The sequence below is a fragment of the Theropithecus gelada genome, chromosome 16, assembly GCF_003255815.1.
Source record: "Theropithecus gelada isolate Dixy chromosome 16, Tgel_1.0, whole genome shotgun sequence".
Classification (NCBI taxonomy): domain Eukaryota; kingdom Metazoa; phylum Chordata; class Mammalia; order Primates; family Cercopithecidae; genus Theropithecus; species Theropithecus gelada.
Genome location: NC_037684.1, coordinates 9,911,071 through 9,926,732, shown reverse-complemented (window position 1 = coordinate 9,926,732; position 15,662 = coordinate 9,911,071). Strand labels below are relative to the sequence as shown.

The 15,662-nt window shown below is 44.9% G+C and overlaps 1 protein-coding gene across 5 annotated transcripts; it reads left to right on the top strand.

Moving 5' to 3' along the window:
- Positions 1 to 1,841: 1,841 nt before the first annotated feature.
- RDM1 (RAD52 motif containing 1) lies at positions 1,842 to 14,194 on the top strand. 5 transcript variants are annotated; one of them, XM_025362515.1, is made up of 7 exons: positions 1,842 to 1,980; positions 2,364 to 2,543; positions 7,004 to 7,126; positions 7,876 to 8,044; positions 9,948 to 10,046; positions 11,994 to 12,079; positions 13,820 to 14,183. In XM_025362515.1, exons 1-7 carry the CDS (start codon positions 1,885 to 1,887, stop codon positions 13,919 to 13,921), a joined length of 855 nt encoding a protein of 284 aa, XP_025218300.1. In that variant the 5' UTR covers positions 1,842 to 1,884; the 3' UTR covers positions 13,922 to 14,183. The 5 variants fall into 5 exon arrangements, 3 of the variants coding, with proteins under 3 accessions (XP_025218300.1, XP_025218301.1, XP_025218302.1); XR_003116217.1 differs by lacking the exon at positions 7,876 to 8,044; XM_025362516.1 differs by lacking the exon at positions 9,948 to 10,046 and having other exon boundaries at positions 13,820 to 14,194.
- Positions 14,195 to 15,662: the final 1,468 nt, after the last annotated feature.

Genomic DNA, 15,662 nt, shown 5'->3' with positions numbered 1-15,662 from the left:
GTCCTTTCCTGAAACAAACCACGTCCCTGCTTGGGAATCAGATCTCCTTTGTAAAACAAACAAATTAGCCACAAGATTAGAAATTATGGCTCAGAAATTATGTAGCCAGAGGCCACAAGATTCCTAACCTCCCCAGTTGCTCCTATTCAAAACATTGTTGTAGTCTCAGCAATGCACCAAGATACAACAGTCTCTAGTTGTCTGAGATAACTCCCGGAGTTCTTTGTCCTACCTCCAAGATGATTAAGGAGCAGGGACACAAAGGTGGGGTTACAGCGAAAGTTTAATAAGCGAAAGAAGAAAGCTCTCTGCCAGCAGAGAGTGGGGGCCAGAATGGATGTCCCCTCTGAGGCTGGGTATTTATGGATTGGAAAGGGGAAGCAATGTGCTTAGTCCGCCGGCTGTCTTGGAGAACTCAGCTTGGCCAGGAGCCTTGGCCCAGGACCAGTCAGGAGCTGAAATGATGATTCTTAGATGCTTCTTAACTTGGCCCGAGACCTATCAGGGGCCGAAGTGATGATTCATAGAGGCTGGACTGACAGTCCAAAAAGGAAAGCAGAGTGCCCACTGGAACCCACCGGAGCCCACTATGCGCATGCCCACAAAAGGAGAAGCAACTTCATCCTGGGAGCCCGCTGACTATACAAAGGACAAAGGCATTTCTATGCCAGGCCTCGTTCCTTTATCTGAGTGAACTGAAGGTTTGTGCAAGCTTTTATCCAAATGGGCCAGAGGTTTTTCCATCTGTGCAGCCGTGGGCATGTCTCCAGGCACAATGACCTATGCTAGTTCCCTTATCAGTGCTGGTAGCTTGAATTTTTTCCCAGGCTGCTTTTTATGTTATGTGGGGATAAGGCACTGACCCTATGGGCCGGGATCTCTCCAGGGACCTTCCCTTGCTTTGTGTCCACTCTCCGTAAGGCAAGCTAACTAACTCCTTTCAACATTACTATTATAAAACCTAAAATTGGCGTTCTAGGTATTTTTCAGACCCTTTATTCTGACGGACCAGCTGGCACCACTCAGATGGGCAAACCTGCTCATCTGTTCTTGTGGCCCCCCAACCAGGAATTCACTCAGCACAAGAACACAAGCTCTGACTCTCTCTGATTTCATCCTTGACCCAACCAGTCAGCATTTCCAATTCCCTGGCCCCCTGACTGCCAAATTATCCTTTAAAAAACACCAGCTTCGGCCAGGCACGGTGGCTCACGCCTGTAATCCCAGCACTTTGGGAGGCCGAGGCTGGTGGATCACGAGGTCATGAGATCGAGACCATCCTGGCTAACACGGTGAAACCCCGTCTCTACTAAAAAATACAAAAAACACTAGCCGGGCGAGGTGCTGGGCGCCTGTAGTCCCAGCTACTCGGGAGGCTGAGGCAGGAGAATGGCGTGAACCCGGGAGGCTGAGCTTGCAGTGAGCTGAGATCCGGCCACAGCACTCCAGCCTGGGCGACAGAGCGAGACTCCGTCTCAAAAAAACAAAAACAAAAACAAAATAACCTCTTAAGTCAAAAGATTGCATCTTTCATGGTTATTTCCCACAAGCTCAGTAGGTAGTGCTAATACTTAGTACCCTAATCTCCTTCAGGAGTGAAGATGAAGCTGGCTGCTATAAACATGTCCCTACCCTTCCATCCTGTCAGCCCATTTTGGAACGCTAAACATGCTTTGAACGGAAGCTCTGAACTCAGGGATCTTGGGGCTGTGGCTGGAGGAGGGGAACAGACTCAGAGGCCGGCCCTAGGCAGGAGGGGCGAGGGAGCGATCCGAGCGCCGGCCCCGCCCCTCGCATGCGCCTCTTTTTAAAAAAGCGCGGGCGTGCCTTGCGCAGGCGCATTGCTGGGGCGAAGGTGAGCCGCGCAGGTGCGGTGAAGGGAGGATGGCGGAGTTGGTTCCTTTTGCGGTTCCCATCGAGAGTGACAAAACCTTGCTAGTGTGGGAACTGAGCTCCGGACCTACGGCCGAGGCTTTGCATGTGAGCCGGGGCCAGAAAGGAGGGAGGGATGGAGAAAGCCGCCCACCCGCTGACTGGGAGTTCCGGAGCCCTGCCTCAGACCCTTACCTGCCTCAGCCTCTGCTGAAGGACTCTTAATTCTAAAAGGGATCCCAACTGACAACAAACGACCCCCAAAAGATTTTTAAGAGTCCCAGAGAGGTATCTCTCCACCGACAGCACGTTTTACCTTCCAGTGCTTCTTAAAGTTTAGGAATTTAAGAGGAAAACCTGTTGATTAAGTGGGAAGTGTTTTGAATAGCATCCTTCGCGAAGAGGGGTTTGGGGAATATGAGGGCAAGTGCGGTTTTGTTTGCTGGGCGTGAGATTTCATGTACTTACTTGGGGTGGGACCACCCCCACAGCATTCTCTGTTCACAGCATTTTCCCAGTTTGGCCTTCTGTATTCAGTCCGGGTCTTCCCAAATGCTGCAGTGGCCCATCCTGGTTTCTATGCCGTCATTAAGTTTTATTCAGCAAGGGCTGCCCGCAGAGCCCAAAAGGCATGCGACCGGAAGCAGCTTTTTCAGAACTCTCCAGTCAAGGTGGGTCCAAATATGGAATTCCTAGCTCCGCTGTGATGAAGTGCTGAATTCAATAATAGGTTAGCATTTGTCTAGCTCTCTGGTTTACGGAATATTTTCAGATGCATTGCCACACTAATCTTCCAGTTCTCTGGGTTTTTTAGATGAAGAAACTCAAACTCAAGATGGTTGAGTGACTTGTTTAAGGTTCCTGAAAAGAATTATGGAAACTTGAGGTTGAACTAAAACCTGCTGAGCTAAACCTCATGTCATTTTATGCTGTCCCTTTTTAAGAAATCTCAGCTTGGGCAGCAAAGTGAGACCCTGTCTCTATAAAAAAAAAAATTAAAGATAAGGCTGGGCACCGTGGCTCATGCCTATAATCCCAGCACTTTGGAAGATGGAGGCAGGCGGATCACTTGAGGCCAGCAGTTTGAGATCAGCCTGGGCAACATAGCAAAACTCCATCTATACTAAAAATACAAAAACTAGCCAGGCATGGTGGCATGCGCCTGTAGTTCCAGCTACTCGGGAGGCTGAAGCATGAGAATCGCTTGAACCCAGGAGGCTGAAGCATGAGAATCACTTGAACCCAGGAAGTGGAGGCTGCAGTGAGCCAAGATTGTGCCACTGCACTCTAGCACGGGTGACAGAGTGAGACTCCATCTCAAAAAAAGAAAAGAAAGAAAGAAAAATAAAAAATTAAATATCAGCCAGGTATGGTGGCATACACCTGTAGTCCCAGCTACTTGGGAGACTGAGGTGGGAGGATCGCTTGAGCCTAGAGGTTTGAGGGTGCAATGAGTCATAATAATTGCATCACTGCACTCCTGCCTGGGCCACACAGTGAAACCCTATCTCTAAACAATGAGTGAATGAATGAAATCTTCGCCAGAAGACTTCTGCTTCTATTTACTTTTTAATTTTTTTAGAGACAGAGTATCCCTGTGTTGCCCAGGCTGGTCTAAATCCCGGCCTCAAGCAGTCCTCCTGCCTCAGCCTCTTAAGTAGCTAGGTACAAGCCACCATGCCCAGCTACATTTATTTTTTATTTTTGTTTTTTGAGATGAAGTCTTATTTTGTCACCTAGGCTGGAGAGCAGTGGCATGATCTTGGCTCACTGCAACCTCTGACTTGCGGGTTCAAGCGATTCTCCTGCCTCAACCTCCTGAGTAGCTGGGACTACAGGCACCTGCCACCACACCTGGCTAATTTTTATATTTTAGTAGAGATGGGGTTTCGCCATGTTGGTGAGTCTGGTCTTGAATTCCTGACCTCAAGTGATTCGCCCACCTCAGCCTCCCAAAGTGCTGGGACTACAGGTGTGAGCGACCACGCCCAGCCATATATTATATATTTACTTTTTTTTTTTTTTTAAGACGGAATTCTGCTCTTGTTGCCCAGGCTGGAGTGCAGTGACATGATCTCAGCTCACCACAACCTCCACCTCCCGGGTTCAAGCGATTCTCCTGCCTCAGCCTCCCAAGTAGCAGGGATTACAGGCATGCACCACCATGCCTGGCTGATTTTGTGTTTTTGGTAGAGACGGGGTTTCTCCATGTTGGTCAGGCTGGTCTCAAACTCCTGAACTTAGGTGGTTCACCCACCTTGGCCTCCCAAAGTGCTGGGATTACAAGCATGAGCCACCACGCCCAGCCTATATATTTACTTTTATGTGAATTTAAAATGTGTGGGTGTGACCAAGTCTTCTGCCAGCTGTTACATAAAGGAAACTGTATCATCATCATCATCATCATCATGCTCACCATGGCTCACAAACTGCCTATTTGGAACTCCCTTCAGTTCTGAGAGGATGGGAACATTCTTTAAGCAGCATTGTAGAAACCCTATTCCATATTAACATGCCAACCAATTTTACCTTCCCAGAGCCACAGAATGATATCTCATTGTATGCCTCAATTCAGTCACCTTTCCCTTTTCAAGGACCATTTCAATTCCTAATTGGCTACTTGATCTGACTGTTTCCTACTAATCTTGCTGCCTATTACTGTCTATATTCCATTCCTCATTGAATTAACCTTGATCAAATCTGAGAACTCTGCTCAGTAATGACTCCAGATATACCACTCCCACTTCGGTAGCCTGTTCAACACCCTCTTCAATCCTGGTTCCACTTCCTGTGACTGAAATGATTGCCTGTGAGATATTATTTAACTTTTGAACTATGGTCTGTTTCTAACCTGTGACCATTTCACATAGCCACTCAAATATTATAAAGGTGCAACTAAGATTATGAAACATTTACTTGGTATCATTTTGTGAGTAATGAGTTTTTAGTGCTCTTTGGACATTGAGACCATTTCATAAGCTTTAGGTTTTGAGAATTTCACAGCATAAAGCCCATCACTGAGACAGTAATGAAGGATATGTTCTACAACTCAATAGATTAGGTGAGAGGAGAGGGCGTTCATACTAGATTTATTTGTTTACTAAACCCAAAACCTTGGGTTGCTACTCACCCCCCACTGTAATCTAGTTTAAGTGTTCTTTTCTACTTTAGCACATACATTTAGTTCCTGGTTTTTTTTGCCTTTTTAAATACAGAAAAGAGAATGATGTTTTAAAATAAAATCAAGGAAAGGCCTAAGGCACCTGAGAGGGTTTTGTTTTTACTTTTTGGGTTTTTGTTTTTGCTTTTGTTTGGAGACAGAGTCTTGCTCTGTCACCCAGGCTGGAGCGCAATGGCATGATGTCAGCTCACTGCAGCCTCTGCCTCCCAGGTTTAAGTGATTCTCCTGCCTCAGCCTCCAGAGTAGCTGGGATTACAGGCATGCACCACCACACCCAGCTAATTTTTGTATTTCTGGTAGAGACAAGATTTCTCCATGTTGGCCAGGCTGGTCTTGAACTCCTGACCTCAAGTGATCTGCTCGCCTCAGCCTCCCAAAGTGCCAGGATTACAGGCATGAGCCACTGCGCCTGGCCAAGAGGGTTTTTTGTGGGTTTTTGTTTTTGTTTTTGTTTTTTTGTGAAATGAAGGAAAATGGTTGCCGCCAAGCACTGTGGCAAGGTTATCCAAGCTGACAACTGTCTGTGCCACCCAGGGGCTCAGAGTTTTTCTGAAGCTTCCTGGTTGTCCAGAAAGACTCCACTGTGACTCATGATACAGGCCGGTCTCGCCAGTAGCACTCAATGTTTAAAAATTGGTCTTCATTTCTCTTTCCCAACAGGCATTTCTCCTTCTTTTCAGTTGGAGAAAGTAATTTCAATTTTTACTTGCTCATTGTTTTATTCATTCAATTGACAGATCATCTGTCCTCTATTATATGCCAAGAACTGTGCTTGGTTCTGGAAGTGAAAAAAGCTATGGTTTCGTCTGGGACTTATGGAGCTTGTAAACCAGTGATAGAGGAAGGTGCATAATCAAATCAATAAAGAATTAACTTCGGCCAGGCGCGGTGGCTCACGCCTGTAATCGCAGCACTTTGGGAGGTGAAGGCAGGCAGATCACGAGGTCAGGAGATTGAGACCATCCTGGCTAACATGGTGAAACCCCGTCTCTACTAAAAATACAAAAAATTAGCCAGGCGTGGTGGCGAGCACCCATAGTCCCAGCTACTCGGGAGGCTGAGGCAGGAGAATGGCGTGAACCCAGGAGGCGGAGCTCGCAGTGAGCCGAGATCGGGCCACTGCACTCTAGCCTGGGCGACAGAGCAAGACTCCGTCTCAAAAAAAAAAAAAGAATTAACTTTACTGTTAATTCTTATTAATTTCTAATACAAATAAATTTGACTTTGTATCATTTGAATTTCATGAATATAATATAGTTAAAAATGAAATAGACATATAGGAAAGAACTTGTGATGTAAGAAATCCACAAAAATGGGTAAAATATTTTAAGAATTAACAGTAGATATTTGCATTCTCAAAGAAACTTATAAATGCATATAAACCTCTAGTTGTTTCAGTTGCTTGTAAAATTTGTAGAAGTATGTGTATTTCCTCTTTTTTTTTTTTTTTGGAGACGGAGTCTCACTCTGTTGCCTAGGGTAGAGTGCAGTGGCACTATCTCGGCTCACTGCAAGCTCTGCCTCCCAGGTTCAAGCCATTCTCCTGCCTCAGCCTCTGGAGTAGCTGGGACTACAGGCACATGTCACCATGCCTGGCTAATATTTGGTATTTTTAGTAGAGACAGGGTTTCACCATGTTAGCCGGGATGGGCTCGATATCCTTACCTTGTGATCCACCCGCCTCAGCCTCCCAAAGTGCTGGGATTACAAACGTGAGCCACCGCACCCGATTGTATTTCATCTTTTAACAGGGGTTAGTAACTTGGGGAGGGGGATGGGTGGTGGGTTCATCTTATCTATATTCAGGTCATATTCTCAAGCAGGAGCTACTGAATGGGAAGACCGAAACAATTTTTCTTTGCACACTTGGTATTGACAAATCTCAGATGTATCCATAATAAAATCTCTAGCAGGTTGTGATATTTATGAGTCTATCTCTTATGATTTTAGGTTCGTCTTGGCACCAGACATAAGGCAGTTCAACATCAAGCCCTTGCCCTGAACAGTTCCCGATGCCAAGAACTGGCGAATTACTACTTTGGTTTCAATGGGTGGTCCAAAAGGATCATCAAGGTAAACCTTGTAGATTTTTTTTCACTAACCACACTCTCCTTTCAACATTGAAATCCTAGATTTTAGACAGAAGTATTGAACTGGATTGTAGGGAGGAGATGTGAGAGGCCTCTACCATTGAGGATAAGTGGACATTTCTGAATTGGCCTGCTACCTAGAATTAATAATGTCAGTCACTTGGATGGTGGTATCCATAATTTTCTCTACTGTTTTTGTGGCATATAATAAAAAATGGTTGTCTCTATCTAGCAACTCATTTGCAAATCTAACTTGATTTTGAAGCCATAGCATACCTCAACTGTTAGCTTGAATGACTGGAATTTAGTTGTTTTTTTGTTGTTTTTGTTTGTTTGCTTGCTTTTTGGTTTTTTGTTTTGTTTTGTTTTTTTGAGACAGAGTCTCACTCTGTCGTCAGGCTGGAGTGCAGTGGTGCTATCTCGGCTCACTGCAAAATCTACCTCCTGGGTACAAGCGATTCTCCTGCCTCAGCCTCCTGAGTAGCTGGGACTACAGGCGCCCGCCACCATGCCCAGCTAATTTTTGCATTTTTAGTAGAGACAGGGTTTCACCATGTTGGCCAGGATGCTCTCAATCTCTTGACCTCGTGATCTGCCCACCTCGGCTTCCCAAAGTACTGGGATTACAGGCATGAACCACCACGCCTGGCCAAGTTTTTACTTTTAATAACAAAACATTTTGAAGCCTACATTAAGATCCTAGGAAGGACCTTACATTAAATATCCTTACAGCTTCAGGAGCTTTCTGACCTTGAAGAAAGAGAAAATGAAGATAGCATGGTGCCACTTCCGAAGCAAAGCCTGAAGTTCTTCTGTGCTTTAGAGGTGATGTTGCCATCCTATGATTGCAGGAGTCCTGGCGTTGGCTTAGTGGAGGAGCCTGTGGATAAGGTGGAAGAAGGTCTGTTTTCATTGGGAGTGGAGGAGGGTAGGGATTTGGCGTGGAAAGGATCTTTCTTTTTTTCTTACTTTCCGAAAGTCATCTTTTCGGATACATATCAAGCCCTTCCCTCTCTGAGCTACTGAAGTCCTGGGCAGAGTTTTTCTGTCTTACAGTATAGGATTTTACTGTAGGTAATACCTGATTGAACCTTTAAATTTAAAATCGTACAGCTGACTTCCTGCCAAGAAACTTAGGAGGAAGAAGGAAGTAATGTTTTTACAGTTTTTGGTTAAGAACTTGCTTCGAGCTAAAATAGTTCTTCAAATATGTGTCTCTTATAGCCCTCGGTTATCCCAGCAAAACCATCTAAAGTTTTTGTTTTTTTTTTAATCTATTTATTATTTTTTTAGAGGCAGGGTCTTGCTCTGTTGCCCAGGCTAGAGTACAGTAGCATGATCATAGCTCACTGTAACCTCCAACTTCTGGGCTCAAGGGATCCTCCTGCCTCAGCCTCCTGAGTAGCCAGGACTACAGGCATGCACCACCACACCTGGCTAATTATTATTATTTTTAGAGATGGGGTCTTTCTGTGTTGTCCCACCTGGTCTCCAACTCCTGGCCTCAAGAGATCCTCTTGCCTCAGGATCCCAAGTTGCTGGGGTTATAGGCATGAGCTACCAGGCCAGGTCACCATCTAAAGATTTACATAAACTTTTGTGTAAACATTCAGTTCTTTTTTTTTACTCATAAAAGGGTTTCAGCCAAAAAAGAGTCTAATATAGATACCTAGAAAGAGTACTCAATTGATACTAATGTTGAGTATTTTTTTAGTATTCATGACCATCAGGCTTAGGGTTTGAAGTCAGAGGCAGGGCTGTAGGCTAATGGAGTGGAGTAGGCTCCCGGGGGTGATGCCCAGGGAGGAGCCAAATTATCTGTACCAAAGTTTTTTCTTTTTTGACATGGAGCCTCACTCAGTCACCTAGGCTGAAGTGCACTGGCGTGATCTCGGCTTACTGCAACCTCCACCTCCCAGGTTCAAGCATTTCTCCTGCCTCAGCCTCCCAAGTAGCTGGGGTTACAGGTGCCTACCACCACACCTGGCTATTTTCTTGTTGTTGTGTTTTCATTAGAGACAAGGTTTCACCATGTTGCCCAGGCTGCTCTCAAACTCCTGACCTCAAGTGATCTGCCCACCTCGGCCTCCCAAAGTGCTGGGATTATAGGCATGAGCCACCGGACCTAGCCCTTTTTTTTTTGAGACACAGAGTCTCACTCTGTCACCCAGGCTGGAGTGCAGTGGCCTGATCTCAGCTCACTGCAACCTCTGCTTCCTGGTTCAAGCCTCAGACTCCCAGGTAGCTGGGATTACAGGTGTGTGCCACCACACCTGGCTAATTTTTGCATTTTTAATAGAGACAGGGTTTCACCGTGTTCGCCAGGTTGTTCTTGAACTCCTGGCCTCAAGTTTCACCACATTGACCAGGCTGTTCTTAAACTCCTGGCCTCCACCTGCCTCAGCCTCCCCAAGTGCTGGGATTACAGGCATGGGCCACCATGTCCAGCCAACCAAACCTTTTTTGATGAGTGATTCCAGCCCTTGATGCACAGGAGGGTAGGGTCTGTAGGAGTGTTGCCTTAACTGATCAATTTGAAATATCTGGGTGATGTGAGACGTGCCAGGTTCTTGGCTGTTCTCTCCCTTCTAGTACTTCAGGAACTTCCCTACTAGATGGAGGCGTAACAGTGGGCCCTGCCAGGATGTACCTATAACAGAGCCATTCAACCATACCCTTGTGCCGTCTGTCCTTAATCACAAAGGTTATGAGCTAAGAACCATGGGTGCATTTGTAGTTTTTAAACATATAGCAATTATCATTCAGATAGGCATCTTAAATCCATTTGTTTTGGTTGGATTTAGGACCGTTATCGTTCCTGATGAAAAGGAAGACAGCCCAGAAGCTTGCTATTCAGAAGGCTTTGTCAGACGCATTCCAGAAACTGTTGATTGTTGTTCTAGGTAAGACTCTCTTGATCGTCCTAGAAGTACTTCAGTTTCAATGGGCAAATAAACTCATTTTGAAAAGTTAATTGGATAAAAATATTGATATCTAAAGCACTCTATAGTATGCTTTCATTTGCTAAATTATTTCACAGCAACAGGCTCAAATTTGTTCTGTGTGACATTTGTGGAAAAAAAAAACGACAGCAAATACTGTTCCTAGTTTACAGATGCGAAAGGACTTGCCTCAGTTCCCACAGAAAATGTTTAAGCCAGGTCTTCTTTAATTGCTTGCCTATCATATAGAATAGTGATTATAAGCTTTGGACACATGGATTTGAGTCCTAACTCTGTCTCTTAGATTTTTAATGCAATTTTAGGTCTTATAGCCAGAGAGATTTGAAAATACTTAATAGCTCTAAGCTGCAGTCTCTTCATCTACAAACTGGGGTTAGTAATTCAGTCAGCCTTATGAAGGATGTTGTAAGGGTAAATGAGATGACAAATGTAAAAACTCAGAACTACACTTACAAGATAAGCAGACATATTAACTATTATTGTCATTGTTGATTTCTGTCTGAATAAATAAACTCTGTGCCGAGGAGTTTATTAGATTTTGTTTCCTGAATCGAGAATTCAATTTCAGCTTTCATTTCTGGCACTGACACATTGGGCAAGTATGATTCTTATACAACAATCAGCTGCTTTGCTGTGAGCCTTGGAATTGGTCATGCTATTGAATGGCATTGCTTGTATTCCCTATTGAGTTCTACAGTGGCACGAATGTTACAGGCTGTGCCCAAAGGAAGCCTGATGATTGGCAAAGAGTCCCTGAACAGAGTTGCTCTTCTGCTTCACAGCCCTAAAGGCTTAAGAGACTGAGAGATCCTAATTAAGTTACCACAGACCTTTATTTGCTTGTAGGAGGTGGCCCTGATTGCTCTCAGCTTTCCAACCTGGACAATAGCCCTTCTAGTGAAAGTCTTACTTCCTTGATCATCAGCTGTCAAGTCTGAGTAACAACCTTTAAGAACCAAACGAAGTGTGTGGGTTGTTTACCTCTCCCTAGTATACAAAGGTATCTCTTGCACACACTGAAAACTTCTTAGACCAAAAGTCTTATGGCTCTAGTTTGCCTTGAAGGTAGTTCTATTGTCTATAAGAATATGTGGGCCTGTGTCTGCCAATAAAATGTTCAAATGTTCTCTCTCTCAGAAGCTTTGTTCATTGTATCTGGTGGAATGAATTTTGGTTCTCAGGGTGCAGACACCTGGCCCTTGCTTCTAATGTGAAGTGTCTACTGGCCCAGTGGTTTCTACTCCAAATTTGAACTTGCTTTGACCCCCACCTGATACCTTACCATTTCATCGTATTATGATTGAACATTTTGGTTTCCATATTTTTTATGTCTTATGTTATTCCTTAGTTCCTATCTGTAAGATCATGATGTCCTTTGTACAAAATACGGTTGATATTTCATATATATGTTAAAAACTGAGGTGTGAGGCCAGGCATGGTGACTCACACCTGTAATCTCAGTATTTTGGGAGGCCAAGGCAGGAGGATCACTTAAAGCCAGGAGTTTGAGACCAGCCTGGGCAACAAAGCAAGACCGTGTCTCTAAAAAAAAATTAGGCGGGCACAGTGGTGTGTACCTGTAGTCCCTGCTACTCTGAAGGCTGAGCCAGGGGGATCACTTGATCCCAGGAATTCCAGGCTGCAGTGAGCTATGACAACGCCACTGCACTCCAGCCGGGGTGACAGAGTAAGACCATGTCTTCCAAAAAAAAAAGGAAAGAAAGAAAAAACTGAAGTGTGAGATGAGGAGATAAGGAAACTTCCAGGAAAATGTTCTTATTTTCTGCTTTTAGAAACCAAAAGAATGTTCATGGGGTGCTACCATTATATGCAGGATGTTTTAGAATGAAAAAGATTCTGAATTGATCCTCACTAACTTTATTTCAGAAAGTGGTAAAATAGCTGTGGAGTACAGACCCAGTGAAGACATCATAGATGTCAGATGCGAAGAAGAACTACACGGTTTAATTCAAGTATGTGGAGATAAAAACTCAGGGGTTAACATAGCCAATGCAACCATAATTCAAAACAAGCAGCATAATTTGGAGGACAATTTATTTCATTCTTAGGAAAATGTGAAACTGATACTACTTTTGAGTGCAGAGTATTTCTGGGGCTTTTCCTGAAGTCTTGACCTTTGACTCTGACCTGTTATTTGAAGTTTGGAGAGCAGAACTGAGGACTGTCAGAGTGTTATTACAGTTGTGGACACAGGAGAGGGGTTAGTCTTCCCCCAGGATTTAGGGATGCCAGGCTGCTTGAACATAGGCCTTTTTAGAACTTTCTTCAAACAGGATCCCAGAGATATGGGGAAAAAGTAACTGGCCTTAAGAATGATCGTGCTACAGCTTTCGAAAACTATAATGCCTTTCAAATATGGCTTATTACCTAGATCTCAATATCTCCTTATATCTTGGGTAGACCATTTTGTTGAAGATCTTTCTGTAAATCAATTACAATCATGTGCTGCAAAATGATGTTTCAGTCAACAGTAAACCACATATATAATGGTGATTCCATAAGAGTATAATGGAGCTATCCCTATACAGCTATACCATTTTTTATCTTTTAAACAGTATTTTTACTGTATGTTTTCCATTTTACATACATAAATACCTACCATTGTGTTACAATTGCCTTCGGTATTCAGTATAGTAACATACGGTACAGGTTTATAGCCGAGGAGCCATAGGCCATACCGTATAGCCTAGGTGTGCTGTAGGCTATACCACTTAGGTTTGTGGAAGTATATGCTATGATGTTAGCACAAGAGTGAAATCCCCTAATGACATATTTCTCAAGTTTCTCCTCACATGGCAAGCAACGTATGACTGTATATGAAAGCTCTTAAATAGGGATTAAGTTTCTAAATTAATCTCTGAAAGAAAACAGTCATTATTTACTACATATAGAATTTTTTTTTTTAAAGGAGCAAAAGTGTTTTATTTCAGTGGGAACTTAATTTGGGGCTAGAGTGTTTTATTTAACTTTCACCCCAAAGTTGCAAAGTGTTTTGTTTTGAAGTTTTTCCCTGTAAAATAATTATTTCAATTCAATTTAAATAAAACCCATCAAGGAAACTTCAAGCTTTAAGAAGTCTAGCTTCCTGTGAAATGTGAGACAAAGTTAGCACTGATTTCAGAAATCTGATTATAATAATAGATCCACCCCTAAATGAGGCGAGTCTTGGAATCCCTTTCATTGTAAAACCATTAATCTGCACCATGTGCCTATGCTAGGCACTGGCATAAGATGAAGCACCTTCTTAGAGTTCGCATGCTGGTGATTGTGCCAGACAATGAGAAATACAATAGGTAATAATGGCTGTGGAGGAAGTCAGCTGGGTTCTAGTTATAGTCACATTTCAGGAAATTATTTAATATGCTGACTTTAACAACCTAAGCCTCTTCTCCATGTGTGCACACAGGGTAGACCTCTGAAGAGTGGCGCTGTAATTTCTAGGGTAATGGCTGTGTTAAGGCAGGGTGACAGTTCAGACTTCTCTCCCAGACTGAATTGCCCACCTCCCAAAACCCTTCCTACAGAAAATTTGGAGTCCTCACTTATTCCCTGGCAGCTCCTACCTAATAGAGTGGTGAATTATCAAACATGCAACAAGGGATATCAAAAGTTTAGCAAAAATGACAACATTTTGGAATGAATGACCCTACTGTGCATTCTGCCTGCCACCCTAACTGGTGCACATTTTGCAGGTCCATTGCTCTCCCTGGAAGCAGTGTGGCCAAGAGGAGGAAGAGTATCTCTCCGATTTCAGCTTGGAGGAGGAAGAGTTCAGGCTCCCAGAACTTGACTAGCATTTCTGAATATCCCGAGGCGAGGTCACCTAACTTCCTTGAGAAGCTCTGCCGTGCCGCTACCACACCCCGCCCCACCACTGTAGGCTGCTGGAGTCCTGGGACCACCTGGGTCGGCTGCCCAAATCTTTCCTGGCTTAGGGGAGGGAAAGGGTGTTCTGGTGGAGAGGGAAGGGAGGCTTGGGCGGGATTGTGGGATAAGATCGCCCTGGTGACGAGGAGCAAATCTGGAATGGAACTTAGTAAAGGTTGCCTAAATAAAGATATGGTAAATAACGGAGGAGGCGGGGCCGTGGTTGCTAGGAGCGCGAGGTTGCTAGGTGTGCGAGCATCTCTGGGCTGCCATAATGGTTCTAGCTCAGTGTGGGACGCCAACGTATGTCATATATGGGCTGCGTCTCTGGTCCCTACGGCCCCTCCTCACGTGACAACTATTGTGGCTACTAGTCCAGGAGGCTCAGCCAGGTCCAGGGCCCACTCCAGCTGACCTCCGACCCCCTGAGGCCAACTGAGCCCTGGTCTTGGCGCTCCTGCCATCTCCCCCTGGAATCTCCCCATGCGCTTATCCACCCCCACCCCCATACAGACCCGGGGGGCTTTGATAACCTGGGGTCCTTTACTTCCACCCAGATGTCAGCCTCGCCTCAGGAACCGACTGAGACTTGGGTTCCATTCCTGGACACGGATCCAGCTGGAGAGCTGCCCCTGGGGCCAGAGAAGTTCGCTGCTGTACACCAGCATCTGAATGACAAGCTGACTTGCAAGAAAGGCTCCCAGAGTTGGTTCCAATGCCAGACTGGGATCAGAACCAGACGCTAGCTCGGCCTCTTTGCCTCAAAAGTAAGGTTCAAACTGTAGGTCTAGATCAGGCTGCAGATCATCAGGCATATGAAATACTTGTTCCACCTCTAGATAGTCAGAATTCAAAAGCAGTGAAGATTAGTGTTTTGCCCAAAAACCTGAAGAAAGATCTAGCTAAGCATCGGAGGCTTGCTAAGGTTTTTGTTGGAACTCCACACCGATTTATATCAAAACCTCAGCGTCAGAAACAAACTTTACAGGATGAGTATTTAGATTCAAGTATGGATATACTATATCTGGGCAGCCTGCCTCCAGAACTCCAGGTGAACTCAGATGAGCCTCCAGGGCCCCCTGAGCAAGTTGGACTCTCAATTCCATCTAGAGCCTGAAACTCAAAATCCAGAGGACAGATCCAGTCCTCTTCACTCCAGCAAAAAGCCCCAGTGCAGCTTCCACAGCTCCCTGAGGAGGTAGAACCTTCTTTAACCCAGCAGGAGGCCCCAGCTCTGCCTTCACAGTCCGTTAAGGGGCTCCACTCTTCAACACAGCAGGAGGCCCCAGCACAGCAGCTGCCTGCCTCAGAAGAGACTGTAGCTCAGCCATCAATACATCATCAGGTAAATGTTCCATTAAAAGTTGGAGCGAAGCTCAGCACTCATACTTGCCCAATGTCACAGTTAAACCTGTGGATGTGGAGCTTATGATAATTCAAGAGCCAGGTAAGGAACTTACATCAAGCCAGGAACAAGCTGCAGCTCAGCCTCCAGAGTACCCCGAGGAGGTGAACTCTTCCTAAACCCAATTAAATTCACCAGCTCAGATACCAGACCACCCTGAGAAGACGAAAACGTCTGTAACCCAGCAAGGAAATCCAGCTGAACCTCCAGTTCCTCCTGTGGAGGCTTAACCTTCTCCAGGTGAACAGGAGCAGCCAGCCTAG

Excerpts from the sequence above, each read along its gene's own strand:
- RDM1 (XM_025362515.1), top strand. The coding sequence starts at position 1,885 with ATGGCGGAGTTGGTTCCTTTTGCGGTTCCCATCGAGAGTGACAAAACC. Across the intron at positions 7,127-7,875 it reads GGTCCAAAAGGATCATCAAG|CTTCAGGAGCTTTCTGACCT; the intron begins GTAAACCTTGTA and ends ATATCCTTACAG. Across the intron at positions 10,047-11,993 it reads ACTGTTGATTGTTGTTCTAG|AAAGTGGTAAAATAGCTGTG; the intron begins GTAAGACTCTCT and ends ACTTTATTTCAG.